Below are 25,846 nucleotides of genomic sequence, written 5' to 3'. Positions count from 1 at the left end.
GGAAAAATTTCATCAAAGAGCTCAGAGAAAATTACTGCCAACCTAACTTCTGTACTCCAGAGTGGGGATAAAATAAAAGTATTTTCCAGACAAATGCCAAGGGTGTTCACTCACAGATCCTTACTCAGAGAAATACTAGGGGGTATATATGTCTGCAGGAAGCATACTGAACCTAGTGGCAAGAACAGGATTCCAGAAGCCATGGTGAGCAAGGGGTCAATCTAATCAAGCTCTATCTGCATAAAACAATAACAAGATGACTAATTTCAGGGCACTGAAAAACAGAATGAAAAAATGGCATGGAAGATAGGAGGGGCTTTAAAAAGTCAAAGCATTCTATGGTTCTCATCATTTGGGATATGTACGTAGAGCTACTCATTAACTAAGTAAGGAAGATTTTAAGTTAATTACACATGTATTAGATTTTAGAGTATACACAAAAAGGGTGGAATGGAATCTATAAAATGCCTAAGGGAAAATGAAATAAAGATTTGATTAATCCAATGAAAAGCAAGAAAGAAGAAAACAAAGCAATAAAAAAAGCACAGTAAATGGGGTGTGTGTGAAAAATTTATCTCTAATCACAACAAATATGGCTCTAACACCAAATAAAAGCCCGAAATTTGCAGATAGTCAAAAAGCCTTTGCAAGAAACACACTCAGAACATAATGTAATGGAAATGTTGAGAGCAAAGGGATAGAAAAAACATGCCTAGCAAATGCTAGCCAACAGAAATCCCAAACAAATGTCCTGATATAAAATTTATACTTTTTTTATTAGTGATAAAGATGGTCATTATATAATGATTAGAGATTTAATTTTACCCTAAAGATATAATATAATAATCCTGAGCTATTATGCACATGACAACATGGTCTCAAAAAATATAAAGTAAAAGTGGAAAGAAACCGAAGACAGATTGACAAACCCATAATCATAATGATTTTTAACATCTATTCACAGAAATTAATAGATCAAATAGGTTAAGTTAACATACTGGATACAAAAGGGACCTCATATCCAATAATTTATAGAATATGTACTGTTTAAAAAATGCAAGAAATGTGTACACAAACTGACCACAAAGCAAGCCTCAACCTACAGAAAAGAACTGACCCAATACAGGCCATATTATGACTATAATTCAATAAAATTAAAGATCAATAATAGCCAAACCCCAGTATATTTGGAAATTTAAAATAATTCTAAAAAATTAGCAAAGAAAAAATCTTAATGGAAATTACCAAATATTTGGAATTGAAAGACAAAACACTCCTTGTGGGGGTATAGAAGCTTTCAATGCCTGTATTAAAGAGTACAGGTTGGAATTTTTTTAAAGGTTTAACATTAATAAGCTAAGCATACTATTTAGGAAGCTAGAAAAATAATGAAGTAAAACACAAAATAATAAAGATTATTGCCGAACAGAATCATAGAAAGAAAAGATAAAATAAAAAGAATAAAAAACCTCCAAGGTGATTTATTTTTAATTTTTTTTAACATTTATTCATCTTTGAGAGAGAGAGAGAGAGAGACAGAGCATGAGTGTGGGAGGGACAGAGAGAGAGAGGAAGACACAGAATTTGAGGCAGGCTCCAGACTCTGAGCTGTGAGCACAGAGCCTGACACAGGGCTGGACCCATGAACCACAAGATAATGACCTGAGCCGAAGTAGGACATTTAACCCAATGAGCCACCCAGGCGCCCGTCAAAGGTGATTTTCAAAAGGATTTATAAAATAGGCAAACTTTGGGCAAGACTGGTCGAGAAGAAAAACACAAGTGCTAAAGAGAACATAAATGCAAATGCAGTAAAGATACTAAATATAAATCTTAAGAATACTAGCTTTATACTAAAAACATTAAAAGTTTTGTGACATTGATAATTTTCTTTTTTGATGTGGATACTTTTTTTAATGCTTGTTTATTTATTTTGAGAGAGAGAGAGAGAGAGAGAGAGAGACAGAAAGCGTGAGTACAAGCTGGGGAGGGGCAGAGAGAGAGAATCCCCAGCAGGCTCCACACTGTCAGTGCAGAGCCCCACATGAAGCTCGGACTCACGAACCATAAGATCACGACCGGAGCCAAATCAAGAGTCAATGTCCAACTGACTGAGCCACCCAGATACCCCTGACATGGATAATTTTTGTAAAGAGTGTAAATTATCAAAAATTACCCAAACTAATATGGAAAACCCAAATTCAATTATATCCATTAAGTAATTGAATCTGTAGTAAAGCATCTACCCTCAAATAGTTAATGAACCCAAATGATTTTATTTTAATTTTTTTTTTAATGTCTATTTATTTTTGAGGCAGAGAGAGACAGAGCATGAGTGGAGGAGGGTAGAGAGAGAGGGAGACACAGAATCCGAAGCGGGCTCCAGGCTCTGAGCTGCCAGCACAGAGCCCGATGTGGGGCTCGAACTTACAAGCTGTGAGATCACGACCTGAGCTGAATTCAGACACCTAACCAACTGAGCCGCCCAGGTGCCCCCCTAATGATTTTCTTAAGTTTTTTCAAATATTTAACAAATAGATCATCTCTAACTAACATAGACTATTCCAGATTGGAGGAGAAAAAAAAAGAAGAAAAGGTCCAGCATTTGCTTTATGAGCTAATATAATCTTGACTCAAATACTATACCAGACCATGAAAGTAAAATTATAGGTCAATTTCAATTATGACCATAAATGTAAAAATCCTTTAAAAAAGATCTTACTGAATGTAGTGTTATATTTAAAAAAATGTCATATCAAGGGGGGCTTATTTCAGGGATTTAAAGTAGATAACACATCACTAGAATTCACCACAATAACAAGAGAGAGAAACCACATAATCATTTCAAAAATTAGAATACAACAATCAATAAAATTCAACATCCATTCACAACAATAGCACTTCGCATACTAGGAATAGAGGGAACTCTCCTAAAAATAGTTGATTAAAGGTATCTCTGACACACGCATAATGGTCATCACATTTAGAGATGAAATATTAGAATAATTTCCTTCAAAGTCAGCAAAAAGATAGGGCGGTCTATGAATGCTTCTCTTGGGCATTATCCTGAAGAATTTAGCCCGCATAATAAAGTAAGACAAAGAAATATATAACTGAAAGAAGAAACAGGCCATCAAGTTTCCTTAATATAAGAGCAACATAAAGAAATCAGAAGCATTACTATGCATAAATAATACCTCATTTTATTGAACAATAAAATTAAGGACTCCATTTACAACAAAATCTAAAATAGTTAGCAAATAACTAAAGACATTAACTACATAAATAAGAAGAGAGATAGTCTATATTCTTGCACAGCAATACTCAGTATGATAAATATGTCAGTTCTCCTCCAAAAGTCTATAAATCCAATATAATTTCAGTCAAAATCTCCATGGTACTTTTCACCAAACGTGACAAGATGGTCCTAAAATTCGTGAGAATAAAGTCGAAAAGGCTAGCCACAATAATTTTGTTTTTATTTTTTTTTTAATGTTTATCTTTGAGAGAGAGAGAGAGAGAGAGAGAGCGAGTGAGCGCCTGAGTGGAGGAGGGCCAGACAGAGAGGGAGACACAGAATCCGAAGCAGGCTCCAGGCTCTGAGCCATCAGCACAGAGCCTGACGTGGGGCTCGAACTCACGGACCCTGAGATCATGACCTGAGCCAAAGTCGGACACTTAACCGACTGAGCCACCCAGGCGCCCCTAGCCACAATGATTTTGAATAAGTAAAAGAATGTAGGAAAATACCTCTGGCCATACACCAAGACTTCTACAGTAACAAAAAAGTAAAACACTGCAGGATGGGCCACCAGACCAGTAGCATAGAGCAGAAAGGGCAGACACTAAGTCACACATCCATGGAAAACTGGTGTATCTCAGAAGTGGCTTTACAAATTAGTGGGAAAAGGAGGTCAGAGAGATGAATTATTTCCTATGTCATCCACCTGTCCACCCACTCATCATTCACTCGTGTATCTCAGACTTACATGCCAACTGCTTACTTTGAACCTGGCACTGTACTAGTCTTTGGAGATACAAAGTCTGATGGATCAGAGGAGGAAAGACCTCCCTGCGCTCAAAGATCTCATCTGTAAGAATAAATAGGCAACATAAATAATGATCCTATGGCAGTATAACAGAGATTACAATAGATTCTTCCTGAGAAGTCTGGGGGAGAAATGATACTTGAACGGAGTTTTCAAGGATGGATAAGACTTCACCAGACTGGGAAAGACGGAATCTAGTGGGGAAGTTGTGTGGACTGGGGTGGCAGATGGCTTAGGGAGGACATTCTAAGAATAGGAAACAGCATCGCCAGAGGCCAGTGAGGGTGGGCTTGGTTTTTGAAAGGTCATGCAAAAAAGGGGTGACAATTTTTTTTTCTGGAATATCTCCAGTGGGTAAGAAATTGCGTGGGAAATATCTCCATACCTTGGGGTAAAAATGAAAACACAATGTCTAAAAAAATAAAGAAAATAGAATATTTAGAAATTAGGAGACTAGCTATAATTTTATATATATATATATATATATATATATATATATATATATACACATACACATATATATATATAATTTTATATGTATAATTTTATATAAATTTGTCTGTTTACTTTACACAGACAAAATAGAAACCAGCCTAATGAATGCTTCAGGAAAATACAGGATATTCCAGCCATAGATTTTCTAAAATTTCACTTTTTAGCAATATTAAAAAAAATGATGCATATCAAAATTGCATTTAATGCTTATTGGCCCTGCCCATATTTACCAACATCCTTTCCCATCAGTACATCCCCACCGCCTTTGATCTCATTTCTTCAGCCAAACAAATGCAGACAGACATTTTTTGAATAGCAAAAAACTTCTGTGTCCCCACAAATGCACATTCCCACAGAAATAAAACAAAATGGGGACAGAGGGGAATGTAAAGTTAGTTAAACATTATTTTAGGCCCACTGCCTAATTTCCTCTTTGTGATGGGCCACTGTTTATTTTCATGGCTGATCTATTGTTCAATTTTCTTTTGGGTCCGCAAGGGCAATCTCTAAACAGTAGACTAGATGTAAGGCTGAGGTCACTCTCTGAACGCATTCTGTTTAGGGTTGAGTTATGATGGCTACTCTCCCAACGAAATACCCCGTATCTTGAAAAATCACTGATCAGCTTTTTCCATTCTGTGAAGTTTATTGATTTTCAAGAATATCTTTTCAGAAAAAAGGACATTTTGCCAACTTTAAGGCAGTAACTAAAATACCCTAGACAGGAAGAAAATACCCCAGACAGGAAGAATGTCGGTCCAAGACCATTATACTGGGCATGGTCTGCCTGGGATTCCAAAACCACACCAAACAGAAAAAGATGATATTACGGGAGATAAGGTGTGTTTGACAAGTAGCCCAGGAATGGCCACTTAGTGCAAACAAGAGCCAGATTTGTCAAGAAAAATCTCAGGCGTTCAGCGAGTATCCCCTGACTTGACTCTAAATGAGCAGGATGTTGTTTGTCTCACATCTGCTGAATCTGGAAGGCAGTATTCCCTCGTGGTTTCATAACTAGTGTGTTTCGATGGGTCAGCGCAGACCCCATCCAAGTGTGTAATCAGCTCAGATCAGGTTCTAGACTGTAAGAAAGAGAAAGTGCTTTTTGTGACGCGCTACACTTGAGAAAGTTGTGCTTTTCTGTGTCCGTCAGCCATCAAGATTTCTGAACCTTGGCACTAGGGACATTTCGGGCTGGATAAATCATCGTCACTGTACGCTGTTTAGCAGCATCCCTGGCCTCTACCCACTAGATGCCAGTGGCACCCGTCAGCTGGAACAGCCACAAATGTCTCCAGACTTTGCCAAATGTGCCCAAGGGGCAGAATAACCCTGATAGAGACTCATTGCTATAAACTAAAACCACATCGCCTCAGCTGGTTGTCTTTATTGTTTATATGAAAAATGAGAACTTTAGGGGCGCCTGGGTGGCTCAGTCAGTTAAGCAACCGACTTTGGCTCAGGTCATGATCTCGCAGTTCATGAGTTCGAGCCCCGCGTCGGGCTCTGTGCTGACTGACAGCTGGGAGCCTGGAGCCTGCTTCAGATTCTGTATCTCCCGCTCTCTCTGTCCCTCCCCCACTCGCATTCTGTCTGTCTCTAAAAAATAAACATTAAAAAAAAATTTTTTTTTTAATGAGAACTTTATTCTTTGATTTTAAAAGGATTCTTTGGGTCAAAGGCAGCTTTGTCTTAGCATAGGAGAGAGGGCTGGAGGTGGCTAACATCACTTCCAGCTACAAGTTGCTGGGTTTTGGGGGTCATGTAGTCCAGCTTCTGCCCAGAGTTACCCCAAGGGCTTGTCTGTAGTCACCCAGGGGGTCAGCTGCACTTGGCCTCCCGGGCTCAGCCAAGGGTTCTTCCTGTCATCCAGTTACTGCTTTTCTCATAATCATGTGACAAATTAACTCATGAGAAATTAGGTTAAACTTTGGACTTTTCCCTCTTGCAAGATCAGATGAAATAATGACCTTGACGTGAACCTTTTCAGATGTAATGTAAATATCCGAGGGGAATCGCTCGGTCTGTGACAGACGACTAGGACTTCCCCCCCCCCCCCACCCCGCTCCCCCAGAAGCCTGCTCAGTAGAGGTGCCAGAGGGCTGGGTGTGTCAACCGAGATACCACTCACCCCCAGATCTGTCTATTCAGCAGCTGTTCTCATAGCCTTAAAAAAGGATTTAATTTCTAGGACACTGATTGCCACAGTTTTGCGGGTATCTCCCCACTGCATAAAGTGACATGAGCTAGTGGTCACTTCCTCCCAGGTTTATCAGGGTATCAGCACCAATATTCTTGTGACAATGCCCTGCCCTCCAATCCTCTAGTGTTTCTCCATGGTCTAGTGCGTGTTTTCTCGGTCCCAGCACCACTGACGTTGGGGCCAGATCACTCTGTGTGGTCGGGACTTGTAGGACGTGCTGGGCATCGCAGGAAGTTTAGCAGAATCTCTCGCCTCTACTAGACAGCCCGTTAGCACATCCCAGTTATAAGGATCAGACATGTCTCTAGACCCTGCCAGATGTCTAGGCGAGAAGCACTCTGGTTGAACACCTCCCAGTGGAAGAAGAGCTCACATTCTTAGGTCTCCACTGGTCTTTCTTGTACCTGGTAGTGCCTGGCACAGGGTTGGCCCTCAGTCCATATTCGCTGAATAAGAAACTGCGTATCTAAATAGTTTCCCCATCTTAGAACTTTGAAAAAGACCCAACGAATATGTACAGTGATCATTGGTGCTTTTCTTTTTCTCCTCACAAAACACAAAAGGAGTATTTCTCTGGACTTAAAATGCCAGAATCAGCCATTTAGTCATTTAGAATAGCCCCTTTGATATGTTCTTTGGAATAAAACAAAATATAAAATTCATAACAGCTAAGCACTTGATATGGGTCAGACTCATGAGTAGATGATTTACATTTGTGTAACAGCTTGATCAAGCCACCGCCCTGGTGTGTGGCCTAAGCAAGGGTTTGTTGTCTAAATCTATCCTCTTTCCACCAGGTTCCGATGGTTTGTAAAGGATTTACAATGACGGTGTTCCAATATTTACATGAAAACAGGTCAAGGAGGAATAAGACAAGCTTTTAGTCAGACCCTGGCAGGCAGAGAAGGCCCTCGCCTATGTGAGAACCGTGTCCAAAAATGGTTTCCTCTCTTGCCTGAAATCCCTGCCATGAATGAAATTGCATTGGATAAAGGCACCGTGCTATTGGTTTCAAGAGGACCCATTTACATTATTTTTAACGCTTATTTATTTTTGAGAGAGAGAGAGAGAGAGACACACACACACAGAGTGTGTGAGCCAGGGGAGGAGGGCAGGCAGGCAGGCAGGCAGACAGACACACACACACACACACAATCTGAAGCAGTCTCCAGGCTCTGAACTGTCAGCCCAGAGCCCAACGTAGGGCTCGAACCCATGAACTGCGAGATCATGACCCAAACCAGAGTCGGATGCTTAACCGACGGAGCCACCCAGGCGCCCCTGGGCCTTTCATTTTATATCCAAGGTGATGAAGTCTGCCTTTTTCCTCTGAGTGGTTCCTTCCACACTCGTTTCTGCCCAAATGGCCTTTTCTGAAGCGGATTCCTGCAGGTGTAATATCCAACTGGCCCCGTTGCCAGAGCACACAGAAGTGGGATCGGCACAGGCAGCAAAGGGCACTGGACCACTGCGTGCCCACGAGAACACAAGACAGGCAAAGTAGTAGGGACAAAGAAGGGCTCACACGTTCTTATGAAGTCAAGGACAAGGAAAAGAGAGGGGTTTGCATATGGAAAGCACAGATGCCTTATTCCAAAGCACATGACCACTGACTGATGAGAATGCAAAAAGGAATGATAGGCACAGAAACCGTGAATGGGCCACATGACCCCAACGGCAAGGTGGTGGTGCTGCCCCTGGACAGGTGCCCTGGCCACAGCTCCACTCCTGAACCCTGGTGCAGGATCCCATGATCTTACGCGTTGGGGAGGCAGGTGCACAAGGAGCCTGCTGAACGAGCTTGCTTGTATCCCTGGTGGATGTGGGAACTGGGTGCTACTGATGTAGCCTTGGTCTACAGAGAGTGGGGGACACGAAAGGGTACGCTGAGAAACCATTTAACTTCTGTCCAGACTGGGCCACTTTTGAGAGTCGCCACACAAGAAGCTGGGACAACAACAGTGAGCCCGGGCATGAGTCTCCTCCCCTTCCCCCCTGTATAAGACACTGGCCAGCCCTGCCCGGCCAGACCCGCTGGCCAGATGGGGAAGGAGGGCTGGCCTGGCACACCCTGACACGATCCGTCTCTCTGGCACAGCCTAGTGGACCTGGCAAGGGCCCACACCTGCAAGGGCTTGAGCACAGCTAACACAAGTGTAATAAGCTACGCCCAAGGGCAAACCGTGCGGTGGGGTGGCCAGTGGGGAGAGAACGTGCAGTCTTAGGTAGACAGGGCCGTGAGATGTCTGCTACACGTCCTTTCAGCCAATATCTACTGACAGCCTGCTCCGGGCCAGGCCCTGTCCTGGACACTGGGGTTTCTGCAAAAGGAAAACAGACCCGAACCCCTGTCCCTAGCGCCAGGGGTGAGTGTTTCCGGCTGGTAAGGGGAAGGCGAGCCTACAAGTAAATACGTACCGTGCCAGTGGTCAGTGCTATAGAGAAAAGTAAAGCTGGGAGGAGGCTGGGCGAGGGACGGGTGGGGGACAGGAAGGGGATGGAAGGGGAGGGACGGGGCAAGGGCGGGGAGGTGGACAGGGGATGGGAAATGTGGGGTGGGGCCGAGTGGTTTGCTTTTCAACTTTTAGAATTTTCTGGACCTCTGCTCTCCATCCATATTCCATGTAAGGAGAGAAGAGTGGTCCTGCAATGTTTGGGTGGAGGGAGAGAATTCAGTAGAAGGAAGGAGTGATGTATGCGCACGTGCAGACTGGGAGGGCTGAGCACCGAGTGGGATGAGTGGAGAAAATGCCCAGGGTCATCCGTCTCCCTGGATCTGGCCCACCCCAGATGTGAAGTGAGCACCTCCCTCCTCGATGGTCTCCCGAACAGGGAGCACCCTGTTCACTCCTGGCTCATTTCTGACTCCCAAGTTTTTGTTCATGTCATTTGCATTGCCCAGAGCACTCTTGCATTTTTCTGTTACATGTAGCTAATGAGAGTGGAAGAAACAGATGATAGAAAAAAGGAAAGAAGGGCATGGAGAAGGGTAGAAAAAAAGAGACGGGGTGCTTGGATGGCTCAGTCGATTAAGCGTCCAACTCTTGATTTTGGCTCAGGTCATAATCTCATGGTTTGTGAGATGGAGCGCCGAGTCGGGTTCTACACAGACAGCACAGCACGGAGCCTACTTGGGATTTCTCTCTCTCTTTCTCTCCCTTTCACTCTCTGCCTCTCCCCCACTCATACACGCTCTCTCTCTCTAAATAAATCCGAAAAAAAGAAAATAAGAAATATAGAGACAGAGAAAGCTGAACATTACAGCGCAAGAGATGAGAGAGACAAAAAGATGAATAGTAAAATAATAATAGAAGCTAACCTTACTGGGTGCCACGGACTGTAAGTGATTTACATGTATTCTTTAAGCCTTACAACACTCCCATTCTATAGATAAGGAAACTGAGGCTCATAGAACTAAGCTCTTTTCCAAAGGTCAAGCTATGGCCAGGAGTACTAAGCTGACCATTGCTACATCATCGCTGTGCTAAGTGGGGAAGGAAGGAAGGAAGGACAGCTATCCAGATTGTTGGGGCTCTGGGGATTTTGGAGCTTAGCCAAAAGGTGTTATTAGGGTAGACCATCTCAAAGAGAGATATTCTACGTACAGGAGAGTGTCTCTACTAGATAAACAGAGATGCAGATACAAAATGAGTTAAAGGAGTGTCTCTTCCTTTATCAAAGGGTTTTCATGTTAGATAACATCCTGTCAATTTCATAATTTCTTCAACAAATACCTCCTAATTCCCAGTATGTGCAAGTAATCCCAGAGAATTTAGGATTTAAATGAGCAACGACTATATCTGCATATGAAAAGTACATAATTATTGCATGAGAGGAAGTATAACTTTAATTTGCTTCCAAAAGCTTTTCTTCCCAGAGCTAAATTCTGTCTTTTCCTAGACATGATTTATTTATTTTTTTTATTTTTTAATTAAAAAAAAATTTTTTTTTAGACATGCTTTGTTTAAACAGCAAGGACAGTAGGTAGGCACCTAGGAGCAGTGCCTGGGGGCTTTCTGGCAGTTAAGTTCCCAACGTGTATAGGGGTGGGAGTTTCTATTCATTCCTCTTCAAGTAGTTTCTGGAGAGAGCCAGGAGGCCGCTTTTTACCTGGAGGCATAGTCCTTACTGGGGCAAAAAAATCTGGTTGTGGGGTGAGGCATTTAGATCCGCTGGCAGATTGGCATCTCTCGTAGGACCCCCTAGGCAAGAGCACAGCCAGGGTCTAGCAAACCTTATTTGCTGATGAGCGTGAAAATGTGATTATTTGTTTTTTGTATTGAACACTTACGCTATACTAATCACGTAGTACTCGAAAATAATAACCCGAATTACAAATCAAGAGTTTCTGCATAAAGCCTCTTAGATGTCAGCATAAAGAACAAGTTTGTGTTTTATGTCTTAATTTTATGCTGATTTCAAGCAGATGGCAGGGGCCTTTTGATAAGAGTTTTTCTTTGTTTGGTTGATTCACTGGTGATTACTAAAAACCCACTGCTCTATTTATAGCACTGACCAGCTTTTGGAGTATTCCTCTAAAGACCATGCAAAATTTCCACTTCAAATTGGTTGGGGGTGAGGAGAGGGCTGAATGAGGGTGGCAGGGGTGAGGAGTGACAGAGGAAACCACCCCCTCCCGGCCCTGCCACTCATCCTTCAGGACAGTGGCACGGGCAGTACCATTGAAAGCCACGGTCAACGGACACAGAGACTCAAGGGTCTGCCGTGTCTTGAAGATGTCTATTTACACGCGGAAGAGAAACGCTCCTGTCTGCCTTGCGTACTTTCCCCTAACAACTTGTCTGCTCTCTACCTTTTCTTCTCTCGATAGCTGTAATTTAGAAGGGATCACACCGAGTAGATACTGACTTTTCCAGCAAACACTGAAAGAGCTGTTGATGGATTCCAGTGGTAAATAATTAATCAATATAGAGCGCGTGTTAGCAACAGCACTATGTAGGAAACTAAGTCTCAGCTACCTTTTTTGTTTCAAATGTCCTCCTTTCCCAATCAGAGATCTAAGATTAAAAAAACCGAAATCAGTTTTGGAAGTGTACATCGACCAAACATTTAGTTGTCGCAAGACACAAGCCCAGGCACCGTACGCCGAGGGAGAAGCTATCCCCATGCAAGCACGTATCGCGGTGAGGGCAGAATTCCAATTCCATCTCAAAGCCAGAAGCGCTGGTGTGTTCAAGAGGAAGGAAAGGAATTTGCCAAGTCCAAGAAGATCCACCTTCCCAACCCGTGGTAGTACATCCATAGGATGCAAAGAACCAGGATTTCTGCCCAAAGTCAGAAAAACATTTTCTTAAGACAAAAAAATTAATAAGGGTAAATACAGAAAACAGGAAAGAGAAAAAAACACGAGGCTTTCTGTACTCCCCATGAGAGCCGTCACTATTCGGCCACAGGAGAAATATCTAGAGCCTTGGCGTCAGTGAGGATCTATAGAATACAAGTCTTCATCCTCAGGCTAAATATGGAGGGCTGAATAATTCCATTCCTCAGCTCAATTACAGCACGCAGATGCCCAAGCCCCTCGCTTTAGCAGCAGGGCAAACGGACCCGACAGACACGAGTGTTTACTTAATAGACACATATCTGTCCTTACAAAGAACTGAAAATGGACAGAATAAAATAGGGTTCCCTGGTCACCTCTGGTGAAGGGCTATCTAGTTCCTTCAACAGTTACTTGGGCTACTGGTCCTAAAGGAAACGAGTTTAAAAAAAGAAGACCATTCACGGGGCGCCTGGGTGGCTCAGTCGGTTGAGCATCTGACTTTGGCTCAGGTCACGATCTTGCAGTTGACGAGTTCGAGCCCCGCGTCGGGCTCTGTGCTGACGGCCCAGAGCCTGGAGCCGGCCTCGAATTCTGTGTCTCCCTCTCTCTCTGCCCCTCCCCCACTCATGCTCTGTCTCTCTCTGTCTCAAAAATAAATAAACATTACAAAAAAAAAATTTTTTTTAAAAAGAGGACAATTCAAAATTTGCCGCCCCCGCCTCTTCTTTTCTTCCTGGATCCTTCACTCTCCACTCTCACGAGTGTCTAAACGTCAGCCCATTTGCTGGGGCAAAATCTCTCACTGTGTCACCTCCACTCAACTACATCTCCGGCCAGGCAATTTGGCATCGGAATCTCCTCCAGCCATTTCTTGGAAAACATATTAGGGCAAAGGAAATAGGCCGTGATTTCTGATGGTAGGCCGTTTTTTGTTTTTTTTTTTTCTTTTCTTTTTCTACAAGGGCTAGTCTGAAATGAAGATAGCAGTATTTCCAGTTTACAAACACACGTGGGAGTATGCACTAAAGCTCCCACCAGCTTCCCATATCTTTTTGTTTGGTCTGGTGAGCAGGATCAAGGCTGTGCCGAGAGGGGAGCCTGGCAAGGCTGCTGGGGTGCTCCCCCCACCCCCACCCCGTACCCAGAGCACAAGCAAAAGCTACTGGATGGCATCTCCTGTCCTATTCACAGCCGTCTACACATAAACCAGAGGAGCTAGCATCCCTGAAAACAAAGACAAAACACAGAATGTGAAATGGGCAATGGTTTTCTGTGCCTCAGAGACAGCAATATTCTTTAGAGCCACTCTGAGTGGAAAAGTACTGCTCGATGTTCATCAGAAGATCTCTCAGTGGCAGAGATGGGGCGTGCTCTGCTCTTCTCCCGCTGGACGGGGCGGGGGGATATGGAGAGGAAATGAGCCCGGGTCTCCAGGACTAAGTTAACATACATATAGGTGTTTCTAGGCATCAGGCAAACGGCTGTCTGAGGTCTCCAGTTTGACGCAAAGCAAAGGTCTCATGTTGTGCACGCAACTAGATGTGGAAAGCAAAGCAATCTGCTGTCTCATTACTTTATAATCAAAGAGGGGACGGAGACCATCAACCGCACCTCTCCACCTGCCCTTTAGTAACAGAAGAAAGAGCGCAGAGGCTTGCTTACCTTGAAGTTGTGTGTCTTCTCATAGTTGAAGTGGTTGTCGTTGTGCGTGAGGGCGGCCCTTCGGACCAGGGACGAGATCTGTGAACAGGCAAAGAGTCTGAGAGGGGGCCAAAGAAAACTGCCTTTGACTCCCACCTTCACCCCCAAGGCCACGGCCAACAGCTCCTGGCGTTTCCTGCCTTGCTTAGGCTTCCGAACCACAGCACATTTTTTCTCATTCTCCAGCCACAGTTCCTCGGAGAACCTAGCGCCTGGACCCCACATCTTTCTAGTTTCCCCCGTGAAGCTCAGAGCCGTCAGGTTTTTTGAACCGCGGCTAATGTTAGGCAGCAGATTTGAGGCAGCTGCGTCCTGTCTGCAGAGGCCTCCGGCATGTGACCTGGAAAGGCTGGTTTGAGTGATGGAGGGGGTTCTGCATGTGAATAAGGACGGGGCTGTTTTGTGCTATTTCTTGAGGCCGACGTGTGCCTGGAACAATAGCACACATTCATGAGCACAGCAGTCCCCAGAAGCTGTATCCTGTCGCCACTGAGGGCTCAATGGAGGAGGCAGGGGCAGGCAGCTTTATTCCTCCTGCCACGGGAGAGACCTCTCGTGCTTGCTTGCACATTTCTCTCCCTCCCTCCCTCTCTCTCTCTCTCTCTTTCACACACACACACACACACACACACACACACACACACACACACACACACAACTAGTTCTGATGTTCAAAGCCCGACGCTGTAGCCAATTATTCTGGGGGCTCTGAGCCCCATCCTGGGCTGAACGCCGGCAGATTAAACCTTTTAAACCCTGATGATTGTTTAATCTTATAGGGATAAAGCCTGCTTCCCTTTAGAAAAAAAAATCTGCCCTAGCACTCGAAGCTTAATTTTTATTCGTCTGTGTGCATTGAATTAGAACAGCCTAAAAAGTGAATGGGTCACAGAAAAAGCATAGCACTTCAGCACAGAGTTCCATCTACAGCCACAGTTTCAGCATAAAAGGTAGGGTGTCTTGCTCCAAAGCACCCTCCAGTCTCTCTCCCCCCCCCCCCCCCATCTCCGCACGCATGCAGACAAGTCACTATTCCTTCATTCAAACCTAAACATCAAAGTCGCTTTTGTTTGAACTATAACCCCTTCAATGTTCATTCTTTTAGGGCCTAAGCCTGATGCTCCCGATGGGTTTTCAAGCTTCATCTGTTTGATGGTCTCGCTAGGGACTAAAGTGTTTAGTCCCGGGTCTCTCCACTAGAGCAGTGAGGAAATCATTGTGTCTTGGGAGTACTCCCGATCTGCTGACAAAAGTTAATGCAGCCGATGCCTGACGGTAAAATCAATGCTGTCGGAACGAGGGCGCAAGGAGAGTGCAGAGGGCTGGACCGTCATGTAGATATACAGTCCACGGATGCCATCCTGTCTTCTACTGACACATGGCCCCACACCCCAGCCCCTCCAAGCAGCCTTGTGAAGAATCATGCAAGGTCAGTGTTTTCCCGTGTAATTCTTTATTCCTGACAACGACCGTCATTCCACCTTGGTTCAGAAGGGCATCCTTCCAGGTCACCCTTGTTACCTTCAGGGATCATAAGAGCCAACTTTATGTTGAACCACTGAGCACAATATCATTATTGGGCCAGGCAATATTCAGAACGTATTAGATGCCCTTACTCATTTACGGTGCAGCTCATGTGTATGACAGACAAGACTTCTCTTCCCATGTTTTTGTTTTTGTTTTTTTTTAATTTTTTTTTTTAACGTTTATTTATTTTTGAGACAGAGACAGAGCATGAACGGGGGAGGGTCACAGAGAGAGGGAGACACAGAATCTGAAACAGGCTCCAGGCTCTGAGCTGTCGGCACAGAGCCCGACGCGGGGCTCGAACTCACGGACCGCGAGATCGTGACCTGAGCCGAAGCCGGACGCTTAACCGACCGAGCCACCCAGGCGCCCCTCTTCCCATGTTTTTGGATGAAGAGATTGAGGCACCGAGAGGTGAAGCGATTTGCCTGAGGACATGCCCTTGGCTTACGGGGCACAGCCCGGGACTAGAGCCCAGAGTATCTGTGTCCAGCACCTGGGTTCTCGAACACCCAGTCCTGGTGCCCAAGGGAGCCGATGTGGTGCCACATCCTGCCATTGTGTCCTGCTCTATCTAAACTATTGGCCAAGCCTGCCCCCTCTTCCCCTTCTTGCCCCACGCTCTCTCCGCAGCACATCTCACACACAGCTGTACAGTCGTCTTCCTAGTCCATTTATACCTGTTCAGAAAGTGTCAGTGACTCTCCACGGCCTAATGGTGTTGGGGCATGGGGGGTTTTTCACGAGCTCATCTCCATCTTCTACCCAGCTCACGCCTTTCTCTCCACTCCCCTCCACAAATCCTACAAAGTCTCTCTCTGACACACTCACCTGGGTGACCGGCTCCGTTCTTTAGCATACTGCGGTATCATTTTACAAGTCCAGGTGCCCCAAAACATTCGCATTCTCACCCACATGCTGCCCTCTCCGAAAAGGGCTTCTCCAAACTCCCCACCAGAAGCCAACACGCTCCTCTGAGATCCCATAGGGTTTCCCCCACATTTTCCTTCTTGCACGTCGTCCCTTTCTGTCTTACATTAGAGTGCTTTATACCTGTCCTTGCCCTATTGAGAAGTCACTGTGACACGTTCTATGTCAAATTCACCGTCAAGAGTATCTAATATAATTCCTTGCCATAGTAGGCAGTGACGGTAAGTTGCCAAGATGTACCTGTGATCCCCCATCACCATGCAGTAGCTTCCAAGGGCCTGAACCTCCAGGGATCTGCCTTCCTGATGGGCCCCACCAGACTCCTCCTTCCCGTTGCCCCCCTGGAAAGGACATCTGCCATCCACAGGGGTTGCGTGAAGGCATGGCAGGTCTTTGAAAGGCCTGTAATCCTTAGCCTAGAGGCAAAAAGACAGAAGGAACAAGGGTCCTTCCCCAAGTCTTCACTGCTGGCAGGTCCACAGAGACCTTTAGACGGTGAGCCGTTCTGTGTAAGAACTGAGTCTGTGACCTACACCAGGCTAATTATACGGGGGTACGGTTTTAGAATCTGAGAAGACACCTCTTTAAATGGAAAGTGGGAAAACGGGTCTCCTTTCTCCTTTTGGGATATGGCGGTTGAATATTAGGAAATTTGATACTTTCTCGTGTCTGTGCCCTTCCAACAAGAAATTTTGATTTCTATTCGTGACAGTGATTTGTTTTTCAGATCTCGGTTCCATACGATTTACCCAAACATAAGACCCATTCAGATGCGTGAAGGAGCTGCACACACTGGTCACTTAAGATGCATCTTTAGAAGGAACCAGAAGTGCTGGCATTTGAGTGAGCATTATTGTGCGTAGGGTGGATGACCCCAGATCACCCTCCTACTACAGGAAAAATGATTACAAACATCTCTTGGTAAAACTTCCCTCTCAGATAATTCCACTGCACAGAGCTTTTCTTCACCCAAGTATCTCCAGGACGGTGCCTTGGCCTCTTTTATATACCCCACAACGACTAATACATGTTCTCTATACATGGTGGGCACGCCGCACTTTGGCGGGCAGTCCCTTCGAACAAAAATTTCTGTCTGACCTATTTTTAGCCACACGGCCGTTGGAGGGAGCACATTTCCCCGCATGCTCTGTTTAAATCAGGGATTCTCCACCTTGGAACCACTGACACTTGGGACCAGATAATCCACTGTTGGGGGAGGCTGTCCTGTGCATCGTAGGACGGTGAGTGGCACCCCTTGCCTCTAGATGCCATCAGAACGCCCAACGGTGGTGATCAAACATCTTTCCAGACATTGCCAAGTTTTCCTCTGAGGCAGCACTGCCCCCAGTGGAGAATAGCTGGGTTAGGCTAATAACACAAGTATTTACAGTACGCTTCCCATGTGGCACGTATGTACTTTACATACCTTGACTCATTTAAGATTTATGAGGTAGGTACTGTTATACTTATCCCCACTTTACAGAGAGGAACTGGGCAGCTGGGATTAGAACCCAGGCACAGCTAACTAGGTCTGGGCTTTTTTTTTTTTTTTTGCTGAGAATACGTTTATTTTTTATCGTGATTCGATACACATAACAAAATTTACCATTTTAGCCATTTTAAAGTGTACAATTCAGCAATTCAGTGGCATTAAGTACATTCACAATATTCTGCAATCATTACCACTATCTAGTTCCAGAACATTCCATCATCCAACATGAGACTCCATACCCATTAAGCGGTCCCTCACCGTTCCCCTCGTCCTCAGGCCCCTGGTCACCACAATCTGCTTTCTATCTCTATGGATTTACCTATTCTGAACATTTCATATAAATGGAATCGTGCGATATATGGCCTTTTGTGTCTGGCTTCCCTCACTTAGGAAAATGTTTTCAAGGTTCATCTATATCAGAGCATGTATCAGTACTTCACTGACTTTTGCTGAATAACAATCCGTTGTGTGGATATAATACATTTGTTGATGATTTGGGTTATTTTCATCTTTTGGCTGTTTGTAAATAATGCTGCTAATAAGTTTCTGCTTGAACACCTATTTTCAGTTGTTTTGGGTAAATAATCAATCTATGCTTTTAATCACCCTCTAAACAGCCTCATTCAAATAATGCCCACATTTAAAAACATCCAGGGGTTAAATGCCAAAATTACTCTCATCTCCCTTGTTAACCATTAGCAACTCCCAGGCCTGGTGTTCCTGGTCTGGTTTTTACAGAGGAGAATGTTGTTTTCCCTGAGGCTTCTTCCAAAGCAGGAACTACTTAAGATACTTTTGGAAGTAGGTGGGACTATAAATAAATAGTGAAATAAGCTTACCACTTCCTTTTTTCCTTTTTATAAATAAGGGTTGGGATTCTATTTTTTATGGCCTCTCACTGTCCTTTTTTCTATGGTTTGGATCCCAAAGCCAAGAAAGAATCAGGTAACAAGAAGGCAGTAGGAAGGGTGTCAGATGAAGAGAGGGGGGGCAATGGTGGGTCGGTGGGCAGGAAGACGTGGGAAAACGAAACCCACTGGGGTGCTTGTGTGCATGTAAAGTGCCCAGGAGAGAAAGATGGTGGGAGAAAGAGGCATACCCTTCCTTCTGTGCTGACTTTAGTCACCTAGCATCATAAACCCAGACGGGACCTCAGAATTCATCCACCCAATAGCCCCTCTCCACCTTGGCTCAGGCAAGCCCACCTCTGGGGACCATGACATTTTGCCTCATTTAGTACCAATTTCTAGAAAAGGTGATTTCTCACCAATCTGCAATTCTTCCACAGACTTCAAGTAAAGTCCACTCTGCGTTTTTAGGAGGGTTCATTGAAAATGTCACCATCCATCCCTGGAGAGTCTCTCTTCACTCTTCCAGCCCCAGCTCTTACGTTCCTGGGGCCTCTCTCACTTCTCTGTCCCTGGAGTCTGAGTCCCCCTTAGGGAGCGAGAAAGACTGACCTCTGCCCCTGATGCAAACACTACCCTGCAGCTATAGGCAGCTGTTGCCTCGTGGAGGTATAGGAAATGAAAATCAATACTATTAAGGCTGGCGAGGGGGTCGTGAGGAGAGCTCTCTGATACTTGGCTATGTCTGCGTGAAGTAGCTCGAGTCTGGGGGGAAAAGTTGGCAACGTATCAAATGTCTCATGTGTATTGATCCAATGATTGTATTTCCAGGATTCTCTTAAGAAGATCTTCAGACCAAGAATTAAGTAGAAAAGATACATAGGTAAAGAGATAGATACTCATCGTAACAATAGTATCAAGCAATGAGAAAAGACTTACACACGCGATAGGGAGAGGTTAAATTATGGTGTAAAAATATGTAATGGACTATCACGTAGGCACTAACAAAGATGATTAAAGTAACTGTTAATGATGAAGGGATATGCTCCTGAGATAATAGTTGGGTAAGAAGTAGCCTCTTGAAACATATTTAGTATGATTCTCACTTTTTTAAGTACATTCACGGAGAATATCCGAAGAAAACACACCAGAATATCTCCAGCATACCTTACTGTTGGAGGAAAGAAACCGTCATCTCTGGGTGAAGATATTTTAAAGGACATTTACTTTCTTCTTTCTTCTTTTCTGTACTTTTTGAGTTTCCTACAATGACTACATTCTACCGCCATTATATAGAAAGACAGATTTTGTAGGGTATTAAGGAGGGCACTTGTGATGAGCATTGGGTGATGTACGTATGTACGTGATGAATCACTCAATTCTACACCTGAAACCAATTTTATCCTATATGTTAACTAACTAGAATTTAAATAAAACTTGAAAAAAAGGAAAAAAAATATATAGATTTTGTAAAAGTACCTTTTACAAAACTAAAACTTTCTTGGGTTTAGTGTGCCCAGATAATAAATCCTTAACATCATAGACCACCTTTGGGCTCATCCAATCCTGCCTGCTCTTTTCACAGGTGAGAAACTGAGGGTCAGAGAAGTTTAATGATTTGTGTGCTCTTTGCTCCCATCCCATCACAGGGCTTCTCTACAGCTAGATCTAGAATCAGATCCTGCTCTGGGTTCTCTCGCCTGTGACCCCTCTACCGTTTAGTGCTTCTTACCCTGGGGTCAACCTCAGAACCCCCAGAAGGCTTGTTAAAACACAGACTGTTGGGCCCTCGCCTCAGCATTTCTGACTCCATCAATGGGAGATCAGGCCTAAGAATCTGCATCTCTAACAGACTCCCAGGTGATGCTGATGTTGGGACCACACTTTGAGGACCCATTTTGTGCTTTCCACTGAACCTATTGGTCTCAACCTTGAAGATACTTAGAATCACCTGGGAACAAACAAAGAAACAAAAGCCATGTTCCAATTCCATCTCTGACCAATTAAATCCAGATTTCTGGGGACGGACCCTGGATTTTAAAAAATCCTCCAGGGGATTCTAAAACGCTCCCGGCATGGAAAGCCGAGGCACTAATCCCAAGTGCTTCAACCCAGGGGATGGTTAGAGAAGATGGAGATATCCACGCGGTAAATGCTTAGTGAACGCCCTCCCCTCCCGCAAAGGAATCAATACCTTTTCAAACACAAAGTGTGATCATGTTTCTATGCCAGCCCACCCCCACCTCCCACTGTGCTACTTAAAACCTCCATGGATTTTTAAGCTAAAAGCAAAAATCCATACCATGACCTACAGGGGCCCGCGTCGGGTCCTGCCACCTTTCCAGCCTTGCCTCCGATCCCTTTCCTCCTGTCACCTTGAGAAGTTATAATCATAAGCTATTAGTATGCTTTTAAAATTATTATCCATGACCCCTTCTAGATGACTAGCTTTATGACATCAGGAGCTGCGTGTGCTTTCATCACAAATAAGACCCCAGGGCCATACTTCGCCCCTGGCACAAAGTAGGCTCTTAGTAAATTTTACTGGATGAATGAATGAATGTCCATGGCTATAAAATATCTTGATGTCAGAGGGCCACATCACTGTCGGTTTACCTAGTCATTTTACTTCTGCGAGTCTTTGACATAAAATCCAGGGGTCAGGACACCTGGGTGGCTCAGTTGGTTAAGCGTCGGACTCTTGATTTCGGCTCAGATCATGATCTCATGGTGTGTGAGATAGAGCCCTGAGTCGCCTGGCCCCGACCAGCGCTGGGCGTGGACCCTGCTTAAGATTCTCTCTCTCTCCTGCTCCCTCTGCTCCTCCCCTGCTTGCATGCAATGAATGAATGAATAAATGAACACATAAATAAAATCCAGGTGCCATGCTCTTTAGGTTTCCTTTTGACCAAGTTGTCGGGCTTCTGGTGTCACAAGATGGGGCCCTGGAAACAGGGAGACCCTGCAGGATCAGGCCTTAAGGGACATGACCAGGTTTGGCACGAGCATAGAATTAAAAGTAGCATCACATATTTGTGGGGTACATTGTATGATATGATGTCTTTCCTCTACGAGGAAGGTGGAATGGGTGTCATTATCGTCATCTGACAGTTAAGGAAACTGAGGTCCTAACAGGCAATGTCCAGGGGAAGAGAAGCCAGTGTCTTGGTTTTCTTTCCATGGGAATCCCTGACACTTTGGTTCTAGTGGATCCACAGCGGTGGCTAACTGCTCACTGACACAAGGACTCCTTTCTCCTCTCTGCTCCCAGGGACCTCTTGAAAAACTTTTAAAATGGTGCACTCCCTACAGTTCTATTAACGCATCTCGAGGGATTAGCAGGACACCAACCCTAGCTTGGCACTCATGAAAGTTTTGTTGTATGAAAAGTGAATACTCATTTTTTTTTTTTTTTGCATCTTTCTACTTTTCTTGCCTTCCATTAAAACGACTTACAAGTTTTACAAGAGTCAGCGCGTTCTCGTATTTTTCTTAGACCCTCAGTTCACTTCCCACACACATGTCTGGGGTTCTGGAGCTGGGTGATGAGTCTGGACTGCACGGTATTTCTTCAAAGCCACAAAACATGAAGTCCCGCCCAGAGACACTCGGCTAAGATGCTGCAGGCATTCAGTCAGCTTGAAATGAAAAAAAATATATACATGCATACACACACACACACACACACACATGCATATGCATGTACATACATGGGACTAGTGGATAAGAGGTAGGCAATATGGGTTTTGCTGGGGCATCCTAGATCTGCCTCTCTATTCCTGTTGGTAAGTGAAAAAAACAGAAATTCTAAGTGAAGAGTAGCCCCAATTATTGAATGATAACCAAAGGGCCGGTTTTCTTTTCTTAATGCCACTAAGCCCAGCCTAACTGATCCCATGAACTCTGAAAACTACTAGGGCCAGATGAATCTTCTTTGCTCCCCCTCAGAACTGCCCTGTGTTTGCTGTATTCTCTGCTTGTGGTTTTCAGCCCTGAAAGAGGAAGAAGACAACCCAGGGATATGAGGGAACTGCAAACCCATCCCCATGACTGCTAAAGAAACGAGAGAGGGTGGGGGGGGGGCACCCTGCCATCCCTCCTGCCCAGGCCCTCATCAGAGAGGCAGGATCCTGGCTCTATCGGAGTCCACTGAAAATATCAGGTACCAACAGCTGCCCTGGCCGACTCCTAAAACTCCTGGCGACCTCCAAGCCTGCTGCGCCGTGGTCCGAGAAGAAGAGGGTTTTATTTCTGATGGCACAACATACCCAGCTGCCACTCCAATTGTTCTCCGGGGACAGATGGCCACTCTCAATACGAGAGACACAAAGGGCCAAAGGACTGGTCTCCCTGCCTCTTTTACGACTCATTTCCCTTTACGCGCAGCAGCCAACATTCACCCCAAACGGAAGGACCCGTGTGGGCTCTAAAATGGACCAAAGCACCTTACTGGGAGGAAAACAGATAGTTGGATACTTCTTGGGTTGAGTGGGCGTGTAATGGTATAATCACCGTCCTTCCTATACTATTTCTCCAGCTGCTTTATTGAGGCTGAGGTCAACAATTTTGCCTAAGTGCTGATGTGTCTCACGGACTCCTTAGATGTGGACACAGGAGGTACTCTGCGAGACAGAATTTCCAGCTTATGTGAAGCCTCTCACACATTTCACCATGCAGTTGTCGTTGCTTTGTTTTTGTGTGCGGTTCTTTTTTTTTTTTTTTTTTTTTTTTTTAATTTTTTTTTTCAACGTTTTTTTATTTATTTTTGGGACAGAGAGAGACAGAGCATGAACGGGGGAGGGGCAGAGAGAGAGGGAGACACAGAATCGGAAACAGGCTCCAGGCTCCGAGCCATCAGCCCAGAGCCTGATGCGGGGCTCGAACTCACAGACCGCGAGATCGTGACCTGGCTGAAGTCGGACGCTTAACCGACTGCGCCACCCAGGCGCCCCTTGTGTGCGGTTCTTGAAAGGGGGAAGAAGAAAGTTGTGCATCGGGGTGTAGTAATCCATTCGCTTAAACGAGAACTTCAAAACCCTTAGGTTTCTCAAAGGCCAAGTTTAAGAAAGGTCGGCAGGGTTATTTTTGAGAGAGAGGAGCATTTGCGGAATCGAGTGCCTTAGCACGGCTTTCGAATATTTTAGGTAACCTTGTGTACAACTAAGACCCAGGGAAACAGTGCCTGTTTTAAGGGAGAAGCCACTATTGCGAAATTCTCAGCTGCTATTTTCTTTCTTTTCTCATATTCCATAGCCATTTCCTTTTCTTTGTATTTCCTTGCTGTCATGTGCCTTCCCAGTTCTGGCCGGAGAAGTAGGTGCTCAAAGTGATTGACTCGTGGGTTTTATCACAAAAGCCAGAGATGCTCAATTTTTGCCTTACGGCACCCAACTGAAGAGGAGAACCCCGGTGTGGTTCTCTCTTATCCTTTCACTGCCATTGCCGCTCACGGCAGCTGACCCTGAGAACCCTGCCAGAGGCTGTAGGTTTGCTGAATTATATTTTCTTGTCACACTACAGTATGGCAATTTGCAGAGCAGAACGCGCCAAACAGAGCCTCAAGCTACTTTTCCACCAGGTTTTTTGGTAAGCAATTGGGGTAAGGCACACCTTTATCGAAAGAAAAAAATCAAACTGACCCGCTATTTTCTGCATGCGAACGCTCCTATGTTGCAAACGACGACGATTCCGATGAAGTGGCTTTTCCGCAGTTTCACACAAAAAATATCTCAAATCCCCTACTGAGCTTTTACAGTGAACAATCACCCAAACAAAATAGTTTCTGACGCCATTCACAGCTGTGCAGCTCATACTGCCCCGATATAGCTCCTGGGGGTATTTCTGAACCCAGCAGTTCTGAAACACGGATGCCTGCAAATTCCGAATACGAATCGAAGTTTATTTCTGGTCTCCTGTGTGAGCGGTGACTGGGATTTTCAAATTCCACTACTGGTCCTCATAGTTGTGTGTTGACCGGCCTTATGCCAAGTATATGACCCTGTAGCTCCTTCTCAGATTGAATGTCAGAGTGTGTGTGGTGATACAGACACTTCTCCTCCCTTTCCTCCTTCCCTTCCTCCCTCCTCCCTTCCCTTCCCTTCTCTTCCCTCAGCAAATAGTTATTAGACACCAATTATATATCAGGCCCTCTTTAACATCAGTGGGTTAGAGTAGTGAACAACTGACAAAGGTCTCCGTTCTCCTGGAGAGCAGACACACACAGAACTAATAAATACATTATATACTGTTCTGGAAGGGGAGAAGTGCTAGGAAGAAAAGCAAAGTGAGAATACAGGCTAGAGATAGAGGGCGCAATTCAAAACAGGATAGTCAGGAGAGGCTTCACTGAAAAGGTGACACCGAAAAGGACTCCCATCTTTACTCGGAGGGATGCGAGCAGCCACGGCAGGGCTTTGAGTGGATTTGTGCTGTGATCTGAGTGACGTTTACCAAGTGTTGCTCCGCCTGTTGCGTTGAGGACCATAGGAGGGCGAAGGTGGTAACAGGGAGACCTGTTAGGAGGCTATTGTGGAAATGCAGGTGAAGAGAACACAGCGGATCGGGCGCGGGTAGGAGCGGTGGAGGTGGTGAGCGGCGGTCAGATTCTCGGTAGCTTGTCAACGCGGAGTTCTCAGGATGAAGGGACAGGCCAGGTGTGAGGTGCAAGAGAAAAAGAGGCCTCCAGGATGATGACACAGTTTGGGACCCGACTAACTAAATAGATAGAGTTTCCATCGAATGAGAGGAAGAAGATCACAAAAGGGGGAAAAGTGACGGAGAACGTCAGGAACTCCACTGGGGGTGTTTAACATGGAGGAGGCAGCTAGACATGGAAACCTGGAGCTCCAGGGAGAGACAGATGCTGGGGATACACCCCTGGGAGTTATCATGGGGCAATGGATTCATAGTAAGGGAGTCTCACAAAAGAGCAGAGCCTCGTGGACTGAGCCCCGGGTCACTCCAACTATTATGGGGTCAGGAAATTCAGAAGGAAACTGACCAAAGCGAAAGAGAAGGCAAATTTGATATTCTGGAAGCTGACTGAAGAGAGGATCAGTTGTATCTAATGCTGTTGATAGGTCGGGTATGATGGGGACTAAGAAAGGACCAAAGGATTTAGCACCATGAGAGTGAGTGGTCACCTTGACAGGAGCAGTTTCCAAGGAGTGGAGAGGGGAAGCCTGATCGCAGAAACTTTGAGAGAGCATGGGAGGAGCACATTTGGGGTGCTGTGGAGACAGTACGGGGGTGCATGGAGAGCCAGGGGAACAGCAGCAGGAAGGGGTGGCGAGAGGTGGGGTCGAGAGAGACTGTTTT

The 25,846-nt window shown here is 45.0% G+C and overlaps 1 protein-coding gene across 3 annotated transcripts in view; it reads right to left on the bottom strand.

The window, feature by feature from the left end:
- The window catches only part of CHN2 (chimerin 2), a 299,494-nt gene that overhangs the window by 19,271 nt on the left and 254,377 nt on the right, over nucleotides 1-25,846 (bottom strand). Inside the window, exons 1-2 of one of the 3 annotated variants that reach the window (XM_060632802.3) lie at nucleotides 20,832-20,957; nucleotides 13,694-13,771 (exon numbers count right to left, since the gene is read on the bottom strand). In XM_060632802.3, coding sequence (XP_060488785.1) covers nucleotides 13,694-13,771; nucleotides 20,832-20,834 — 81 coding nt within the window. In that variant the 5' untranslated portion in view covers nucleotides 20,835-20,957. Of the gene's footprint in view, nucleotides 1-13,693; nucleotides 13,772-13,828; nucleotides 14,272-20,831; nucleotides 20,958-25,846 lie in introns of those variants that run through there. The other 2 variants (XM_060632800.3, XM_060632803.3) reach the window with 2 other exon arrangements.

This window comes from Panthera onca, chromosome A2 (genome assembly GCF_046562875.1).
Source record: "Panthera onca isolate mPanOnc1 chromosome A2, mPanOnc1 haplotype 2, whole genome shotgun sequence".
Classification (NCBI taxonomy): domain Eukaryota; kingdom Metazoa; phylum Chordata; class Mammalia; order Carnivora; family Felidae; genus Panthera; species Panthera onca.
This window is presented reverse-complemented; position numbering and strand designations above follow the sequence as displayed.